The sequence below is a fragment of the Calliopsis andreniformis genome, chromosome 4 (genome assembly GCF_051401765.1).
Source record: "Calliopsis andreniformis isolate RMS-2024a chromosome 4, iyCalAndr_principal, whole genome shotgun sequence".
Taxonomy (NCBI): domain Eukaryota; kingdom Metazoa; phylum Arthropoda; class Insecta; order Hymenoptera; family Andrenidae; genus Calliopsis; species Calliopsis andreniformis.
Genome location: NC_135065.1, coordinates 4,589,789 through 4,609,287, shown reverse-complemented (window position 1 = coordinate 4,609,287; position 19,499 = coordinate 4,589,789). Strand labels below are relative to the sequence as shown.

General features: G+C 36.0%; 2 protein-coding genes across 9 annotated transcripts; one reads left to right on the top strand and one right to left on the bottom strand.

Annotated features, from left to right (window-relative positions):
- Window positions 1-28: 28 nt before the first annotated feature.
- On the bottom strand, window positions 29-17,691 carry E(bx) (nucleosome-remodeling factor subunit NURF301 E(bx)). Of its 6 annotated transcripts, XR_013001774.1 has the most exons (29): window positions 17,411-17,691; window positions 13,855-14,918; window positions 13,336-13,618; window positions 13,043-13,251; window positions 12,598-12,954; window positions 11,338-12,525; window positions 11,057-11,247; window positions 10,353-10,979; window positions 10,065-10,255; window positions 9,663-9,981; window positions 9,270-9,579; window positions 9,059-9,194; window positions 8,491-8,771; window positions 8,275-8,415; window positions 8,080-8,187; window positions 7,799-7,986; window positions 7,463-7,723; window positions 7,166-7,364; window positions 6,753-7,076; window positions 6,022-6,207; window positions 5,623-5,850; window positions 5,237-5,546; window positions 4,947-5,151; window positions 4,450-4,712; window positions 4,210-4,377; window positions 3,940-4,135; window positions 3,769-3,853; window positions 3,267-3,614; window positions 29-2,806 (listed from the first exon to the last, which is right to left on the bottom strand). XR_013001774.1 is itself a non-coding variant. In XM_076376972.1 (28 exons), the coding sequence occupies exons 2-28, from the start codon at window positions 14,903-14,905 to the stop codon at window positions 3,412-3,414; spliced, it is 8,208 nt and encodes a 2,735-aa protein (XP_076233087.1). In that variant the 5' UTR covers window positions 14,906-14,918; window positions 17,411-17,691; the 3' UTR covers window positions 29-3,411. The 6 variants fall into 6 exon arrangements, 5 of the variants coding, with proteins under 5 accessions (XP_076233087.1, XP_076233091.1, XP_076233090.1 ...); XM_076376972.1 differs by having other exon boundaries at window positions 29-3,614; XM_076376976.1 differs by having other exon boundaries at window positions 29-3,614; window positions 5,704-5,850.
- LOC143178371 (putative aminoacyl tRNA synthase complex-interacting multifunctional protein 2) lies at window positions 16,976-19,459 on the top strand. Of its 3 annotated transcripts, none has more exons than XM_076376978.1 (4): window positions 16,976-17,328; window positions 18,550-18,699; window positions 18,788-18,998; window positions 19,071-19,459. In XM_076376978.1, the coding sequence occupies exons 1-4, from the start codon at window positions 17,143-17,145 to the stop codon at window positions 19,433-19,435; spliced, it is 912 nt and encodes a 303-aa protein (XP_076233093.1). In that variant the 5' UTR covers window positions 16,976-17,142; the 3' UTR covers window positions 19,436-19,459. The 3 variants fall into 3 exon arrangements, with proteins under 3 accessions (XP_076233093.1, XP_076233094.1, XP_076233095.1); XM_076376979.1 differs by having other exon boundaries at window positions 16,979-17,310; XM_076376980.1 differs by lacking the exon at window positions 16,976-17,328 and adding an exon at window positions 17,714-18,197.
- Window positions 19,460-19,499: the final 40 nt, after the last annotated feature.

The following is a 19,499-nucleotide window of genomic DNA, read 5'->3' as shown; positions in this document are numbered from 1 at the left end:
ACGTATTTACGAAATTCTGCTATACATACGTACATATGTGTTCAGTTTTCATATTAAATGAGAAAAAGATTGTAAAGAAACATTAAAAATAGTAGTAAAAGACATGCAATTCATTCATACAAGTGACACATCCTTACTTTTGTTTCAAATCATGACAGAAGAAAGTAAATGACTGATGATGCAGGTACTGCTTAAACTTTAACGAGCTCGTTAGGCCTATGGCCTATATCATTCAAATAGTAAAAAAAAAATAACATTAAAATCACATCAAACTACTCGTAACTATTTACACAATTCATGTTCCTTTTTGAATGTAAGTGAAACGGTAATAATATACTTTCTTTTAAAGTCTCATGAAGCCACTGTCATACAGCAGTTTATTTTTTTGTAAGCAATTACAAATTAAAAAAGGTAAATTAACATACTACGCTCTTCTCTAACTTATATTTATAGTGCAATAAAAACAACAAAGTTTATGATTAAAATTAGTACAAATATATTTATTAGAAACTAGTAATATTAGATTCATAGACGAATATAGTTATTGTAATCACACTTTGTTGCTTTTTCCTCTTAATAGAAATAAACACCTTATTACATGATTAATAAAGCGGGCAAGTGAAATGTGGAGCAGCGGTAAAAATTTACACGGCTGCGATTTCTTCACCCGATTTTTACACTTCGGTAGCATGCCAAAAATCTTACACGGCTAAATATCTAATACATGTCTCTTAAAGTGTTTCTACAATTTTTTTTACAGAAAAAACTTTACTCCGATACACGTCGTCAGATATATCGCTCCTCACGTAAGAAACAGAATCCTCTCTCGACAAACTGACCGTAGTCCAACCAAGATTATCTTAAACGCATTCACAATTACAAAAGTAACCATTTTCAGTGTAAACTTACATGCGTCTCGCGAAAATCTCATCAAAGGATTAACTCTTTGAGATACAATTTCATTTCTTCCGTTTGTCTCAGAAACATAAACAATAAAACTATTGCGCGGTGTCGTATAGATTGATGTAGCTTAATTTCGCTGGTAGAAATACCTTAATTCGCGATTCCTTATTAATACTTATTATTATTAAATATTTGTTCGAACGTCCACACGAGTCAGAAACATTCTGAGGCAAATGCAGAAAAATTCAAGACCTGTGTATGTTTTCAAAGAGTAAATCTGTCAGAGGAGGGGCCATCTATTTGCCAGAGAAATAAAATGTTCACTCAATTCTTTACTACCTGTAGGATTCGTCAAGTACAGTAATTATAGAAGGACGAAATACAGGGAAAGAATTAAGCGAACAGAGTTAGAAAACTTATAGTCTTCTAAGAGTGTCGATATGCTAGGTTTTCAAAGTTCATTTTTAAAGTACAATTACAAAGACATAAAACATAGTAGTTTCGACCCGTTCCTCCTGATAAAGTCAACGAGACGCATGTCATCGATACGACTATTCGAAACGAACTTACGCGTTAGAGCTAATGCGGTGTATAAACCTGGGCAAAGTAGTGAACTGTATATGTTGTATTTTGCAATCGTAATCGAAAGTCGAAGGTAAAAACCAGATCAGTGCCAGGTTCCTGTGAACTTTGAGAATTAAAAATACTGTACAAGCGTTGCCCTGGCGGAAATGTACAACCTGCTTTGAGCGATCTGCTTCCTTTCTTACTCTCTTTTCACTCGAACGAATGATTGACGATCGTTAGAGAACGCGTCTCCAACTTGTGAGAAACATACAAGTAGTTTAATGTACACACATGAAGCCACAGTTCTTGATTCTTAATGTCGAGGAACGGCTTGGTTTCCCTTATGGAAATACGACTGTCATAAAAGAAAAGATCTGTGTATAAGTTACAATTCACAGAATAAGCTTCTGTTCTCCGACACCTAAGAATCAGATATTCATTATTTACTTTCACTCATTCTATTTCCCTAGTGAAATTTTTAGAAATAATTTTCCCTTTCTTCCTTTTGCTTGTTCCTTTACGATGAGTATATATGTCTGCGTGTGTGTTTATACGTTTTGTGTATGTATAATTCTTATTAGACGTCTCGCGAAATAATATTGCCTTTTTACGCTTCTTTGAGACTATAGATGTATACCGAACATACTCATACATGTACAATTAGTACAATTTAATAATTTCCATAAATGGTAGTTTAATAGCTAAAATATAAACAATATTTTCATTGAAATCAGTTTGTCATTCAACTGACTTTGTTCATTCTTTTCCTTTACTACATCTTTTCTATTAGATCAGAACCCAAAATTCTATAGCTTATCTTTTTTTGGATACTTCTACTTGGATATATAATATGTACAGACAGCAGATATTTTCCTGCTTACCTTCCTTACGAACTAATATCGTACTTGTTACTTATAAACAATTTTATAGAAAATTTATGTGATAAAACAACATAATAATAATAATAGTTATTTGTGAGCACAATAATCAAATTTGTACAATTTATTATGCGCTTGCTAAATAGTCGTTACTTCTATGTGAGAAAGATTTTTTTCCATTTTTCCTTTACCTTTTCACTCGATGAAATGTGACGTTAACGATTGGACCATTTTCCCATTTTTCTTTACTGCATGCGAATGAATGTACTGGATGAATCTCCATTTCTTTTCTTTGCATTGGGTTACTAAAAACTCATTATTCTAAACGCTCAGTGGCACTGATTTGATATATTTGTTAATTATCTTCGTAACATGTATTCGGTAGATGTACATAAATAATGTAATGCTCATGCAGAACGAATTGAATTTTGAACCATAACTTACAATCGTCTTCTGCCCTGAGAAGAAAAACAGAACGTGTATGGTTTTCTCAATAAAATAAATATAAGAAATATTTTTATTGCACTTTTTTGTGTAAATATATTACGTTTTAATTAGAATTTTAGTTAAAATATTAGTTCCTATTACGTTATTTTGATGAGTATCAATATAAAAATTGTATATTTAATAAAGCAATACTTTATCGCATAAATAATAAAAGTTATTAGTATAGATATGAACTTAGAACAGTATTACCATGAGTTTAAATATAAATTAGAATAACTTTACTGTAATTGAATTAGTTTTTATTAACTGAAAAATGAAAAATTTACTAGCTAATGGTAGAGAGTATTATAAGTTCCGGTTCAAAATTCAGTGTACGGCATAGTTAAAATAAAATTCACTTTTGCGAAGGCAAATTAAACTGTCCACACAACTCTAATAAATAGCGGACTTATGTGTCCTACTCTTACATACTTATGGCTACTTTGAATGTTTCTTTTTCTACGTGTGTACTGGCACAGATCGATCCTTTTAACACTCCACAAATTATTAAATCGTATTTCTTCGTACTTCCGTACTTTCACTCGCTTTATAGTTACAGTTCCCTGTTTTGATTTCCTTATTTTCCTTCGGAAAACTTCTCTCTTAAGCTCTTAATCTTGTGAACAAAATAAGTTTCTAAGGATTCTGCACACTTAAAGAACGGCGACTCTTTTGGATTATAATAACGACAGTTGTCAAAAATCTTTGTCATGTCCCCAATGAATTCACTTAACTTTTTGTAAAACTTGTCATTTATCCTCAATTCTATTGTTTGTAAATCTGCAAATGCAATGAATATCACAATAGTAAAGCTTCAAGATCAAAAGTATTTTTACAAGTAGAACTCAAGAATTTGAAACATTTCAAATTTACAAAGATGATAAACTAAATTGATATTAGATATTGTTTAGATATTGTCTAATAGTTCACTTACCCATTGGTTCCTTTATGACTTTATAATAGTCCGGTGCTTCATTAGGATCGACTGGTTCCATGAATGGCCAAGCACTCTTATGTGCCTAAACATTTATAAATATTTACTACATTAGTGTTATCAAACTGACAACTCAAAATTTTGCATGTTCGTTTACTTCATTTAATTTACCTGTATTTGCTTAATTAATTTCTTCAAAAGATCCAGATCTTTTGCATTAAGGTTTTTCATATTAGCAAAATTAACAGAAGAGTTTCGCTGGCAATTTGGACAAACGTATTCATCGATATTGTCTGCTTCTGACTGAAGGATGCCCACACAACGACCATGGAACCAATCCTGACATTTGTCACAGCATATATAAAACCTGCACCAAAGAAACAGTAATTTCAATAACAATAATTGAGCATGAGAAATAACATGTAATTGCGCATCACGTACTGAGATTCATCGTAGGGCTGTTTACAGAGACAATACAGCTCTTGCGTATCTCTCGCGTGCCTACACTCAGTGCAAACGAATTCTGAAAGTGTTTTACACATTTCTTCCGTGATACCCACGCAATCCCCGTGAAACCAATTGTTACAGAGATCGCATCCAACGTAAAATCTAATACGAAATAATTGTTGTAGTCAACGAACGTTACACAACAACATAAACAAAGATTTTTCAAACACTTACTTTGTTTCGTCGTAAGGTGTTCTACATAAGCAATACAATTTCTCTTTCTTAATTCTATTCGTAGCAGCTGCTGTCGAAGGCCCGAGTGGCGTAGCAGCATTCCCTTGTGCTTTGTATTTCTTTGGCCTTCCACCTCTATTAGGAGGACTGACTTGTTGAGCCACTTGAGCATTCGCTTTGCGTTTCGCACTTCCAACTTTAACTTCGTCTTGTTTATGCCTTTCTGCCTTCGTTCTCGAGGCCAACTCCGCTGACAAGTCCTTCTATAATTTAGAAAATTAAAATAACAATACAAGTAACTTCAGAGTCACATACACTACCGTGTATAAGTGTTTGGACACTTACCAATAAAAGAAATACCGATGAGAGTAACATTTAATATCAGTTAGTATAAATAAGAAAGTATAGGTATTTCATGTATTTCTAACAATGTAAGTGTCCAAATATTTATGCAGTGTAGTCATATTCTCAAAATATTAAAATATAATGTAACATACCTGAATATCTATTTGTAATTCCTTCTCAAGCAATGCTCTCTTTTTAAGGATATCCTTCTTAAGCAATTCTTTATGTCTAAATAATAAAACTTGCATTCGAGAATGAACTTGTTGCTTTCTCCGTAGTTCTTGACTATCTTTCAACTTGGCTGCTCGATTTTTCGGTGGCGATTCATTCTCTGCCTGTTCCACGATTTTTTGTACTCTACAGAAAATAAGTTGTGTTAAAATATCACGAATATATAATGAAATATCACAGTATCTTCTAAGAAAGACATAAAGGAACCTACTTAGGCGTTTCGCGAGGTTCTTGCTTTGGTGCTGGCTTCTTCCTAGGCGTTTCTGCCCAGTCTGAGTCTTGATCATTGGTTGTCGATTGTACATTCGGAGGAGTAGTCGTTGTTGGAATGTTCGAAGGAGCTGGTCTTTTACGAGACGGGACACGTGGAGTCGTAATGGTTGGCGTAGTATGTGTTTGATTAGTAGCTACAGAATTCTCAACACTACCCTTCATCTGTTTCTCTTGATATCGTTGCAACTGCAACAGTTTTTCCTCTATTTCTGGATTAAGGTTCTCCTGTTTCAACGCATTTTTAATTGCTAGAATTTGAAAAAACAATCATTACATTAAGAACTTTCAAATTGAAATAATTAATATTATTGATCAATGACTAACTTTGTTGAATGTAATCAGGTGTTAGAATGAACTTATTAGCAGATTCAGTTCCTTCTTTTAAAGACTGCAGAGGCTGCTGACCATTAGCTACGTTCGTTTTCTGAGTCTCTTCTTCTGTGGGAACATTTGGTTGTCCTACTTGCTGAACAACTACTTTAGGTTTTTCAGGAGAACTTGGAGTGGATGTTGGTGGTAGTTCTGGAATGCTTTCTGTTCCTGTTTGTGGTTCTGTTGAAGTTAGAAGGAAATTCATCAGATTTGAAACGTATACAGCGATGATATATCACGTAAAATCAATTATTTGTGTTATTGTCACTTTAATTATATTTAGCTGTTTGTTTCTGAGCATTCGTCCAAATAGTGACAAAAATATACAAATATAGTTTTACAGGTACACACCAGTTGCTGCTGGAGGTGAAACAATTGGTTGTTGCGTAGTTTGCGGTTTTGTTGGTGTAGTAGGAGTATTCGCTGTGGCAGAACTCTGAGAACCCTGAATTGCTTGTTGATTGTTTAATGCAGGTTGAACTGCCAAATAAATTTTAGTAGGCCCTAAGACTCCTTGTTTCCCAGTAGTTGCTTGAGCTGGAAAAATTACACACACAATAAATATATCAGTCATTTTATATATTTATCTAATATACATAATACCTTTGGTTAAGGTAAAACAGTGGTCCTAAATGTTTAATGATGATACTGATTTTGTTTTTAACTTTGGTCTTTTTTCAACCATCACAAGAATTCTACAAAACTGGAATTCTTACATTGATTTTGATTTCGATTTTGGTTTTGATTTTGATTTTGATTCTAAGTTTTGATTTCTGTTTTCAGTCATTGTTAGAAGTTTATCTTAATATTTAATTTCTCCAAGATGATAAGTAATATATAACAACAACTAAAGTACAAGTAGATTAAGTTCGAGATAAATTTAACATAAACTTAAAAGTGTACATTAGGATAAGCAAATTGAAAAACCGCAATATGTACTGTATTTTAATATCTACGAGATTATTATATTTTAATAAGTAGAAATAAATAAATTAAATTAAGATAGGTTGGAACTTGTAAAAACAGAAAGTTCATAACCACAAGGAAAAGAGTTAAAACAAATAAAATAAATAGTATCGAACCTTTAAGCAACTGTTGTTTAACTTGCTGTTGCACCATTGCAAGTTGTTGTGGAGTAAAGTCAGCACCCTGTAAACCTTGCAAAACTATACGAGGACCTTGAGTAGTTTGAATAACTTGAGCAGTAACGCATTTAATAACTGTGCCAGGTGGTTGGCCTGCCAACAAAGATGCTTCCACGCTTCCAGGTGCGGGCGCAGTAGACGTCTGATTAGTTGCTGTTGTAGTAGTCGATGTTACATTCGTTGATGTAGTACTGGTATCACTATTACTTGTTTCAGTTGATTGAGCTCCTGTTGTCGCTTGAGCAGGTTGTAACACAGGAACTAAAAAATTAGAAAAATTACTTCACTCAAAAGCTTGCCCACTGAATTATTTCGTTCCTTCAAAATTTGCATTTAGTAGAATAACAAACCTTGTTGCTTGGTTGGCGTTGCCGCATTCTTTACTATAATACCACTATTCGTCGAATTTAGATGCACAATTTGATTGCCTGTTGGTGTACTACGAATCACCACTTGATGACCACCGATTGTCGTTAATTGAGCCTTGCCCGATGCAAGCTGTTGAGCTAAGTTGGCATTAGTGACTACTATTTGGTTCCCGCTGATAACCTAGCCACGAGAAAATATGACATATCATTACTGATTCATTGGTAACATGAATAATTAAAGAATATCCAACCAAACTATAGTTAATATTCTGTACATACCTGTGCACCTTGTACAAGTTGCCCAGCATTAGCTACTACAATAGCGTTCTTTGTTGGTTGAGTAGGTGTAGTTGCAAGTGCTACAGTGGTTGCTGTCTGACGCTGTACTGCCTGCACAGTTTGCTGAGATTGTGCCTGCGGCTGAGTTGCTTGTACTTGTTGTGTTGCGTTCGTTGTTGTTTTGGCCGTACTGGTTTTATTAGCTGTGGCATTAGCTGTTGTAGCTACCTTAGCTGTGCTTGTTGTTGTAGTGGCTTTTACCTGGGAGAACAATTTTAAAAATTAAATAAAGCCTTTTAACTTGATCTTCTTGCAATACTTTGATAATTAGTATACCTGTGTAGTTGCACTCGTTCCACCTGTTTGTGCAGGATTAGTAGCAATGGCTTGACTAGTATTCAATACATGAAGCTTTCCATCAGGCATTTGAACTAACTGCTGACCAGGCATCAAACCTCGAACTTGCAATTTTCCATCTGGCCCTCGTAAAATCTGTACCTTTTGCTGAATTTGTTGCACTGGTGCTATTTTATTTTATAAAAAATAAACATGAGTTAATAACCATTCAGAATTACACAACGATTACTCTAGTAACATTTATTGAGCATTAAACGTACCTGCTTGACCAGGAACTTTAATTAACGACTGTTGATTTCCAGATTGCAACTGTGTTTTCGGTAAAATGCTTGTAGGTCCAGAAACAACTTTTGTCGTTCCATCAGAAGCTATTAAAAAAATATCGAATTTTTACCTACATATCTACTTTTAAAACAGACTTTATACTTTACATGTATATTTAAATTATTACTTACATTTCGCCATATAAATACGCCTTGTGCCAATAAAAGTCTTATTCTGCGTAGGAGTTGTTAAAAGAGAAGTTAACTGCGATTTCGTTCCACTGTTAGGATTTGCTGGTATTGCAACCTTAGAGACTAATTTCACTGTACCATCTATAATACACAATAAATTCTCTTAAATTAACTATAGTTCATTTTACATGAAATTTAATTAAATTCGAGTCTTACCATGCGTAGAGTTAGCAGTGACTTTAACAATTTGCGTGGGCGAAGCAGAATTAGCTGGACTTTTGAGGGTTTCTAGCGCTCGCTTTTGTTGATGAGCAGCTCGTTGCATGCGTAACTGCTGTTCCATCTTTTCTTTAATCTCTTCGGGTGTTGCTTTACCGCTGACAAGTTGATCACTTATACCAGAGTTCGACCCTGCGCTTCGATTAGCACCAATGCCTGCTGATTGCGGCTGACTGGATCGACTCCTAGTAATAATCTGGGCATTAGCCTTCTCTAACCTGGATAAGACACACATCAAGTGGAGGGTTAGTATCAAATGGTGTTAAATAAGGATAGGTCAGAATTTGAGTGATTTTATAAGGTGAAAGTGTCAGGAATTCGATAGTCGCTTCCTATATTTTCAGTTCATTATGGTAAAATAATTTGTGAAAAAAGAAAGTTAGTTATAACAGTAAAGTATAATAAGAAGCCAAATTGAGCACAGCTGCAGTTTGAATATAAATTTAATTTAATGAAAAGATGCCTAGAAAAAGTACTTATTAAAACTAATTTTCAGTAAACGTACCTGTCACCATACTGTTTAATTTCCCATAATTCTAATTTATCTTCATCAACCCATTCTTCTGCAACTTGTGGCTCAGTACTTTGTGGTGATTCAGGTCGCTTCCTTTTCCTGAGACCACTTCTTATGGATGTTACTTCTGTGAACCATGAATAACAATAATAATTATAATTAAATTCGTAATTATTTTATAAAGTATATTTATTGTACCAACCTCTGACTTGTTTCGGAAGCTCCAAAGGTATGACTACTTTTCTACGTAAGTACTGTGTTTTATCCAAAAACTGACCAACATGACGGTGTTTAAGAATCTCCAAAGACATAATTTCTGTATCTGTTGTAATTTGGTGTTTGCCATCAGTGGACAGTGGCTTCATAGCCATATCATCCCATCGAAGGCATGCCCATAATATTCTTAACTGCAGAGCAGCTGCTGCTAACGATTTTATACCAACTGTTCGGTACAACCAACATGTTTTAAATAGTGGTCTAGGACAAGGGTATGGCCATACCGACAAATTCGCCTATTCACCAAATAAATTCAAATTAATTGATGCAACATATTACTGATACCTTGTCGTTGGCATAAATTTAATAAAATTAGTACCTTAGCCATTTGATGAAAGCCTTGCACTTGTACTCGTCCACCAACTCTAGCCAATTTGCGTAGTTCATGTTGTGGCAGCAATAATATACTACGATGTTTATTTTTCGTGCAGAACGTAGAACACAAAGGATATTTGACTGGGGTACGTTTCTTTTTTCTATCCGCCAAAGAAATTGCAACTTTCTTCAAATAAACCTTGCCTTCGGATGAGGTAGCACTATAAACTCTTTCTGTACCATCCGCATTCAATTCTTTAGCCACTGTACTCCTCTGCACTGTTCTTCCTCTTCGATTGACAATGGTGGTTTTTTGTCCCGTACTGTCAACGTTATTAAAAAATAAATATTCGATGAAATTCTTTTACTTATTAATACTTTAATGAATGTAACTCCAATTTCTTACCTCGTTTTGACCTCAGATGAAAATGTGACTGAATTCTGAGATGTCGTGTTTTCTTGCATGCTTTTCACGACACCATCGACTGTTTTTATAGTATGTTGTGTTGTAGTTACTGTTGTTGTAGTAGTAACTACATTACTCGTTGTAGTTGTTACTACATCAACATGTTCAGCATTTGCGTTGTTCTCGGCATTCTGCAAGTAATTTTTATTAATACATCATAAATAGTGAATCAAATATTTTAGAATTTTTTTCTTAATGAAAATTCTATCGAATTAATACAAAACTCACCAGACTAGGTTCAATTTTTATTCTTTTAACAGGAGGCGAAGCACCATCTTTCACTACACTAGCAGCTGATGTTTCTTCATTACAGTGAGTTGTTACAACTGCCGTAGAGTCTAACTCTTTCTTAATTCCATCTTTAGATTCTTCGCTTCCTTCTGTCTTTATTCCACTTTGTGGTAATTGCGCTGCAGCTGTGCTGACTGACAAATTTGTAGATTGATTATTATTCAAAGCATTAGCTTTTCTTAATAATGTGATAAGATCACGTTTCAATCTAGCTTTTTGGAGACACATAGGAGAGTAACATGTTGATGTTAAAGTTTGAGCTGCATTCACAACCTTTCCTGAAGGCGTCATATTACAATATCGTGAGTAACAACTACTATTTTTAGTGAGCCTCATAATGTTCGCGTATTGAGACTTCACGTGTTGAATACGTTTTCCAATGGCAGCCAACATTTCCCTAGCTGATGCAGACATAGTTTTGCTGGGCTGCTTTCCTGAAAGAATACTTTGCAAAGAATTATCTCCTCCATCTGTATCACTTTCTTCATTATTTTCTACATCGACTTCACTGTCTCCTTCAGTTTTTTGATTTGTCAATTGGCCATGTGTTTCTTTTGATTTTTCCTAAAATATAATCATATAATAATTTTATGCAAACACAATAACGGGGAAAGCAAAAGTAGAAGTTAATGTTTACTCACAGATTGCAATAATTTTCTTTCTTCTAAAATTTTCAAATGTGTTCTACGAGCTAAGAAATCATCGATTCTAGTCTTTTTAGCAATTTTTGGATAATAAAGTCTCCCATTAGTAGTTAATGCTTTAGTAATATCGATTTCTTCGAATTCTTTAATGGGAGTAAAAACTTTTTCAATTTTTGAGCCTGCTAAAACTGTAAATAAATACGAAGAAAATAAATTAATGATGAAAATTTCACGTTGGCGGGAACGTTTTTCTAATACACATCATTCATAATACATACATGTTAGATTCACTTTCGTTTCCTGCTTCGTCGATTCCGTTTTTGATGTAGTTTCTTCTGTCTTCGTAACCGCTTCTGCATTATTCGTCTTCTCTTCTGTCGGTTCAGTTTTTATAGTTTCTGTTTTACATTCTTGTTTTATTGTCACATTAACTGTATCTTTTGTGGATTCCTCTTCTTTTATTTCTTCTTTAATTTTTAGGTCCACATTGTTTTCTTCCTTTTTAGGTGAACAATATTCTTTTATCAAAAATTCGTAAGTAGGAGGATCTAGAGCTAGTATCTTCAACCCTTCTTGATCCTTAATTTGCACCATAATTTTCTGTGGTCCTACTCGTAGCCCCAACTTCGACATGTCAGAAAACCTATAGCGACGGCCAGCAGACAACCACAACCAACCACCTTGTCCATGCACTCGGTATTCTTCTCCTTTCTGCTTCCACACTTGGTGTTTCAAACCCAACGTATACTTAACGAAATTAAATAAACGGTTACGTTCCTCTTCGTCTTCTTTTTCCTTTTTGTCTTTCTTATCCTGACGCTTTTTCTCTTCTCGCTCTAGTGCCGTTACTCTCTGCAATTTCACGTGCCCAAGCTGATCGTGCCACACACTAGCAAACACTACCGATTTGATACATGCTTGCAGTACGATAAGAGCTCGTGCAAAATCCCTGGGATTGACACAAGCACCCACTGCCGTTGTCCAAGGCTTACGAAGAAGAGGCCAGTTGGTATGCATAAATGGCGCTTGGATGTTACTTTCAAGCTGAAGAATTGTCTGGCGAAGCGTGCTCACTAAGAGAGCACGAGTTCCCGTCAAACTGCCCACCCATTTGAATTCAGAAGCCTGCGTGAGCGAAAATTTATGGGACAAATGTCTCTTCTTGTCACGTTCTTCGTTACGTTGGGCTTTGTTCAGAGCGATGGGATTGGTACTGTACTGATTAACATAAGATTTAAAGTTATTATCCATTCCCAATTTGAAAAGATGTGTACCAGAAGCTATTTGGTGGGCTTTCTGTCTTGTTAATCTAGTACCATCTCCTTCCTCTTTCAAGCTTTTATCTAGTTTTTCTAATTCTTCTTTTGATAATTGCGGAGTGGTACGCTTTTTCAAATCATCCATATTAAATGTTCTAGGCTGTAGGGACCCTGTTTTCGACCTAGTCACAATAGTATGTTTTTTGCCTGTAAAATTATTTAGTAATTATTAGTTAATAGTCATTACATTTATTTTATATGCATAGTTATACAACTTACCATCTTTACCAATTTTCGAGATACCTTCTCCTTCTAATGCTTCTTCATCAATTTCTTCGGATGATGAACCTGACATAGCCGTTTTAACGCTTTTATTGGTTGCATCATCGGCATCTACACCATCTACTTCTACATTTTCTGCAACCGTTTCAGGAGCATTTTCTCTTGTAGTTATTTCATCAGATGGTTTTGACTCTTGTTGATCCGTTACAGCTGCCAATTGTTCTTCAAGAGAATCTGTCCCTTCATGTATTCTACGTACCATTTCTTCAGCTTCTTGCCTTTGTTTCTCTTTCTTTTCTTCTTCCTCTTTCTCCTGTTTCTCCTGGCGTTCTTTTTGTAGTTTTTGTATAAGACCTAAAATATCAAATATTAAAAAAAACGTTAATATTGTGATTTGAAAGAACACAAAATACTAAGGTATTTGTAATGTAAACAAACTTACCATTTTCTACTTCCAAGTACGACTTCTTATTACCCTTATATTGATTGGTAATTGATTCTGTTAGGTCCATTTGTCTTACAATTTCATCTTTATAATCTGATAGTTCTCTATAAAGTGCAACTTCCATCTCATTACGATCCAAGGCAAGCATTACTTCTTCTAATTGTAAAGATGTACTGTAATACCAAACTTCACCATCTTCACTTTCACTGTAATAAACATAATATTGCATTAATTTACTAAATTTATTTATTTTAATTATACTTTTGCATGTATAACAAAGTATAGCTTACACAAAAATTCTCCTTGCAAGAAACCAATATTTTCTACCATGTCTATCAAATCCTAAATGTTCTTGACGACATAAGGAACCATTCTTTTCAACATCAGGTATACAATCTGCAACTCCTGTGACTTTGTGAGCTTTACACGTACTACACTGCCAGTCTTCAGTAGGAACATCAACTAATGGAGGTTCAACGCATTCTAAGTGAAACACAGCTGGACAGGTTTCACAACACAATAAATCCCCCAAACGATGACAAACTCTGCAGTGATCATCATAGTGCATATTTCCTGGAAGAAACCATTCACCATTGTATACATAAAAATATTGAAATAATAATGAAACATAATTTTAGAACTCAAAACATATCTTAAAATTATAAAAAATGAGAAAGAGAAAACAGAGAAATAATTGATATCTCAGCATGGTCACAAGAATTTGTCCTGCTGACCAAATAATAGTTCCACAAATTCTGCAAATGAATATGCACAAATTATCAAAATAAAGATAACACAACATGAAATACCATTTAGAGTACCTTCGTGCAGGAGATCTTCCCTTACTGGATTAGTAATTAGAAACTGGTCCGTCAAGAATTGCAGCACCTTAATTCTGTCCTCCACAGCAGTAAATGGATACTCGCACGTTGATAAAATATTTAGAATATTCTGATCAAAGCATTTGTCGCTTTCCACGTAAGACCGTAACACTTCCGGCCACGTCATAGAATCCACAAAATACAAACTAACATTCACAGAGTCTTTCTGATCTAGAGGCCCAAAGTGCGTCTGCTGAGAGTCCTCTTCCCTAAGAAGAGCCTTGATAAGCATAATATGTATCTCAGCCAACAGATTGGTCTGGTCCTCGCACATAAGGGCAGCACAGAAATCCTCGAATCTGAAGGCTGAGAGTCGTACCAGTGTGCGGAAGTGTCTCAATACTTCGTAAATGGACAACGAAGGCATAACAAATTCCTTAGGGACTAATAGGTCGTCAGAAGATTTAGGTAAGACCAACGGTGGCAGTTCCCTGTTCTGCAGCCACAAAGGTTCTGGACTCGGCGGTCTCTGCTGGCTGAGCAGTGTTTTGCGGGGCGTGCCACTGGTAGTGCTATAACTGGACAAGGAAAAGTCACTATCACTGGATGGATCTGGTTCCTCTATACTTTCTGATGAGTCCACGTCGCTCTGCAGAGGATCCTCCTCGACCTCGCTCTTCTCGCTGGACTCGTCGCCGAAATCCGACCCATAGTGGTACTCCGAGTCGTTGTAGTCGACGTTCGGATTGTAACCTCGGCGGTGATAGACACCAGAACTCGAGTGTCCACCCTTACGAGAATGCCTGTCCCTCGGCCCCCTCGACTTTCGGGTTCGCGTGCTTCGTCTGCTCTCCTCGCTCTCAACTGGTGACGACGGCCTCGATGGTGTCGGCGTGCTCGGCTGCGAGTTTGGCGTTTCCGAACCCTTGTTTTGCAAATACTTGGGCTTCTTCATCAGGTGATACTGAAACTTTTTCGGCCGTTCCATAACCACCGACTTCGGCGGTCGGCCCCGTCTCTTGGACCCTCTCCCTGTCATTGTCCCTCACGCACTGTCAATGAAATGGCACTTACTTAACACGTGGTTTGTGGAAACGCGCGCTTGTAAACAAATACAAATGACACCGTAGCAATAAAATGGAACCCATGTTTGTACTCTGATCTTTGCGCCATTTTTCGGCCACGGTCACGTGACCAAACACAATTCTTTCATGATCAACGTCCCGCTACGGTCCCGTGTGGCTTCTACTTTACGGCCGACGAACGACGATCACCCTACCGTAACGATAACAGACGGTTTTCCTACCGATAACGACCAAACTAAGTACAGAGAATCGTACACTGACGCGAATGTAAGGGGAATTTACAATATCTGATCCCGTATGAGAGCGCTGCTCCAATTGGCTCATCGAATCGCCGCCATGTCTGGCCTCGAACGCATCTACTCGAAAAGTAGACGAAATCCTCGAGAAAATAATCGGATTTCCTGGGAACAGCGATCTACGGGCCGATTATGTCCCCTGTGGAGGCGTTTCGGCGGGGTTCATGCGATCCAGGGGCCGAAAGGTCGCTTTTTGGTTTCTCGCGAAACGAACAGAAGATCCAATCGCTTTCACCGTAACTATACGAGATCCTGTCAGATCAACAATAGGTGGCGACATGCGCGGTTGGGAAAACGCGATTCTAACCGCACTTCCGATGGAAATCTTCTCCCTTTTACTTCTTTAGCCTCTTCGATTCTCGTACGGCTCCTTGCTTCTCAATACGACATGCTTTTCGTCGCGATGGATTCGCGAGGGCAATTCGTGCACTCGAGCGAACGGATCCGCTGTTACCCGCAAGAGAGAAATCTAACCTTAGTTCGGGAGAAGCTTCGACAGAGGACACCACCTTAATTTCAATTTGCGGCAGGTCGTATCGTCGGTACATATTTTTTCAACATGTACCATCGCGACGATGAAAAATACTCGTTTTAATGGAAAAGAAGATTTTTCGGATGATTTTTCTCTATTGTTTTATTTGAGGATAGATTTGCATTCATTCGGGAGAAACAAGCGACGAACGCGACATCTTTATGGCTTGGACAATGACATTCTGTGAAATTCAAACGGGAGTTCTGCGACCACTTCTATTTGGCTGGGAATCTCGTTATTAATCGTTGTTTTTTGTTCTGTATTGTCGTTATTCGCTAGGATCTCGTGATTTGTTAAGAGAAACGAGCTTCTAGAATATAAAATACACGTTTTCGAAGTCAATTGATACGATTGTCACTCATGTTTATGTCGTTGAATCGAAGTTGCAAGACAATGAGTCAATAGTACTGATTGTAACGCGATTTTATAGCGAATATATACTGCATTTCTAACAGGGCGAATTTTGCGAAATAAAATGTGAATTATTTATATGAAAATTGTTACATTTCAGAAGAAATATTAACAGATATCATTGATTATAGAAGGAAAATATTCCTCTTTATAAGCTCATCTTTGAATCATTTGCAGTAGGTGAATTTTGCTCTCATTCTTATTCAAAGACAAAGTAAATCACTAGCAATTAAATTAATTACTCGAACATGTTTTTCATTATAAACCATAAATCTATAACGACGCAAAACATGTTTTAGAGGGTAATTTGTGTATCAACTCATCGTTTCACCAAAAACAGTGAAATAATTTTAAGAGGGAAATGGAAGATGATGCAACAAGCATATAGCGATATATTGTAAATTCGCTATAATATCGCGAATTAAGAATAATTCTAAGAGACATTGAAGCTAGCTACCATAATGAAACTAATTCTTTATTACAATAATCTTCAGTCATCCTAATCACGCACTTGATTGAATTACAAACTCTACTCCAATCAAATTAGCTCATATGTATCTAGATTCTAGATCATCCATATTATCTCAACGACGAGACACTCAATAAAAATTCGAGAAAACCAAAAATAATTCCACCACTGGAATACATCTCGTACGAACACTGAAAATCAAATTCTAAACTGATCTGTCAAAACCAGCAGAAAATTCCCGGCACGACATAATTAGCGAGAACCACAGGCGCCATCTTTGAATTGTGTATCAGCGGTCAGAACGTCGTCAGTGAGCAACACGGAAACGCGACAGGGAGGCAAGGGGGGGAAAAATGAAAGAAAAATGGCCGTCCAGTGAAAATCGAGAAATACGATAGACGAACGAGAGTGCGACGATCGAATGTGAACTCGAATTATCGGTTTTTTTTCCATCCTCTGGTCAATATCAACGGAACGAACGAAATGCGCGACGAGATGACGATGTACTCCTTGAAACCGATCGTTTCTCTGCCCCGCGCGTTGCATCACACGAAAACGATGTACGAAATGCGAAATATTCACGGGGAACGATCAACAGACGACGACCATACGGATGCCGTGAGCAAGATCGTGCCCGATATCACTGAGCAGGTTATCAGCTTTTTGAAGGTTTTCATCATTTCTGTTATCCTGGCGACGCGAAGAAACCGCTTACCGCTACGTTATTAAGTCGAATGAACGGTTTACTCACGCGTTTCTCGTGCATGGTGGCCGCGGTTCTTTCCTCTGTCCCACGAGCTTGTTGTGCACGACTCCTCCCAAAATTTCCACAAGCACTAATCACGATCGACCGGGAATATGGTTCTGCAGGCTTGATCGATGCCTGCCCCTCCAATTTTTCGTCTAACAGGACACTACGCGGCCACGGGACGGAAAAAAATTCAGCTTGCACGAAGGATAAGCGGGAACGCGGCGATAATTATTATAGAAGGGCAGGCTTACTAAATTAGAACTGCAAGCTGAAAGCTACAAAGTACAGTTGTATAACCAAACACGTAGAACCTAACCCGCTGGGAAGATGTGTGCACCTTGTGACTGTTACTGTGCCATTAAACAATAATGTTACTGGACAACTGTCAAATCTATATTCTATGACTCGCCTTTTTTTTTTTCGAAATTTTTTCACGTGCTGAATTCACGTCCCTCTTTTATGTGGGGAGAGTACTAATGTTTTCTGAATTGAATTGATGTTTGTTGAAGGAAATGTGTTGTCATAAATTTTTGTAGTGTGTTGCAGGGTTTGAATTGACATTACTTGAGAATTAATTCTTTGTATTCTTTAGCTTTTAAGAGAGAAGCATTATATTTAAGTAGAAGTGCATTACGTAGTAATGTATGATGATGAATATGAAGTTTATTATTAAAATGCTCATTGGAAATAGTAAAATTCATGTATTGGAAGGAAACATAGTTATCTGTTCCATATGAGAGAAAATGACAATATTTTTGGTTTGGGACCACGAGTTAAAAAGAAATATGTTCGTATCTTAGAATAAGAACTACTGAGTTTAAATGATTTATAATAATGAATACTGATTTGAATGTGTTTCATTCCATAGTACACATATCATTGTCAGTTTTCTCATTTATTCTATCTAATAAAACTGTAATCGATTTAAATTTGCTTGATAATTTGGCACGACAATAGTCTCTTTGGCATTTAATTCATCTAAATTTCATATTACCAGTTTTTCCAATACTATTGCTTTAAGACTTTCCTTTGCTCTATGAATATCTTTCTTCCAGAAACTGGTAGTATGGCGCAGTAGAAATATCTTTTAAAGAACAAAAAAATTGCCTTTTGTACTTCAAAGAAATGTTTCATTTCAGAGCCCATTACCAGAGTACAAAACACTGGAGATTAGACAAGAAAAAATATTAGCACAGCTTGCAGAGCTTAAGAAACATGTATCGACACTGTGTGACTTCTTGAAACAAACAAATCAAACTGCTGTAGTGGATACATGTTCCATGAGTCAGGTAATGTCAAATGTCTTTTCTCTGATGTAAGATTTCAATTTTGTAAAACAAATTTTGATGAAATTAATTCTCCACCATTTTTTTTTAGGAGCCAATCAATGTAAATCTCATCATTAATGCCAATCCAGAAAAACCTCCCTATTCTATATTAGCATTACAAAGGCTGTGGCAAGATACAGACATTAAAGTACAGACTTTTGTTCACTCAAGTGTTAGTAAAGAAGGACCTACAGTGCATCATTCAACTACAAGTTCCCCTAACAGCAATGTTGTAAACTTGACATTGATCTGGAAAAATGGTAAAATATATCCACATTAAATGCTTTGTTTAATAGTCTGAAGTTTATACTTATACACAGTTTTACTTTCAGTCGAAGATCTTCAACTTGTATCTGGTCTACACAGTTACCATATAACTGGCGAAACAAATTTTTTAAGATATATAAGTAGGATATTAAGTTTACATAATTATGAAAGTTTTACCTGTATAGAAAAAGTAAATGCAATCGACACAATATTAGATTTATGTCATTCTTTACATTATCAAGAGTCATTGCAAAAGAAACAGGAAATACTATCGTTAATAGCTGATAAAGTAAATACAAATTGGTCTGGTAAAGAAAACCTTGATATAGCAGATATTGCTGCATGGTGTACAATTAAACAAGTTTTTCCAAAGAAATATCCGCCAAAACTGAAAAAATGGTATGAAGCATGTGAAAAGCTTTTTGTATAAATAAAAATCTCTTTCTAAAACGTATTTATTCTTTATATTTTACATATATTTATAGTTTGTATTT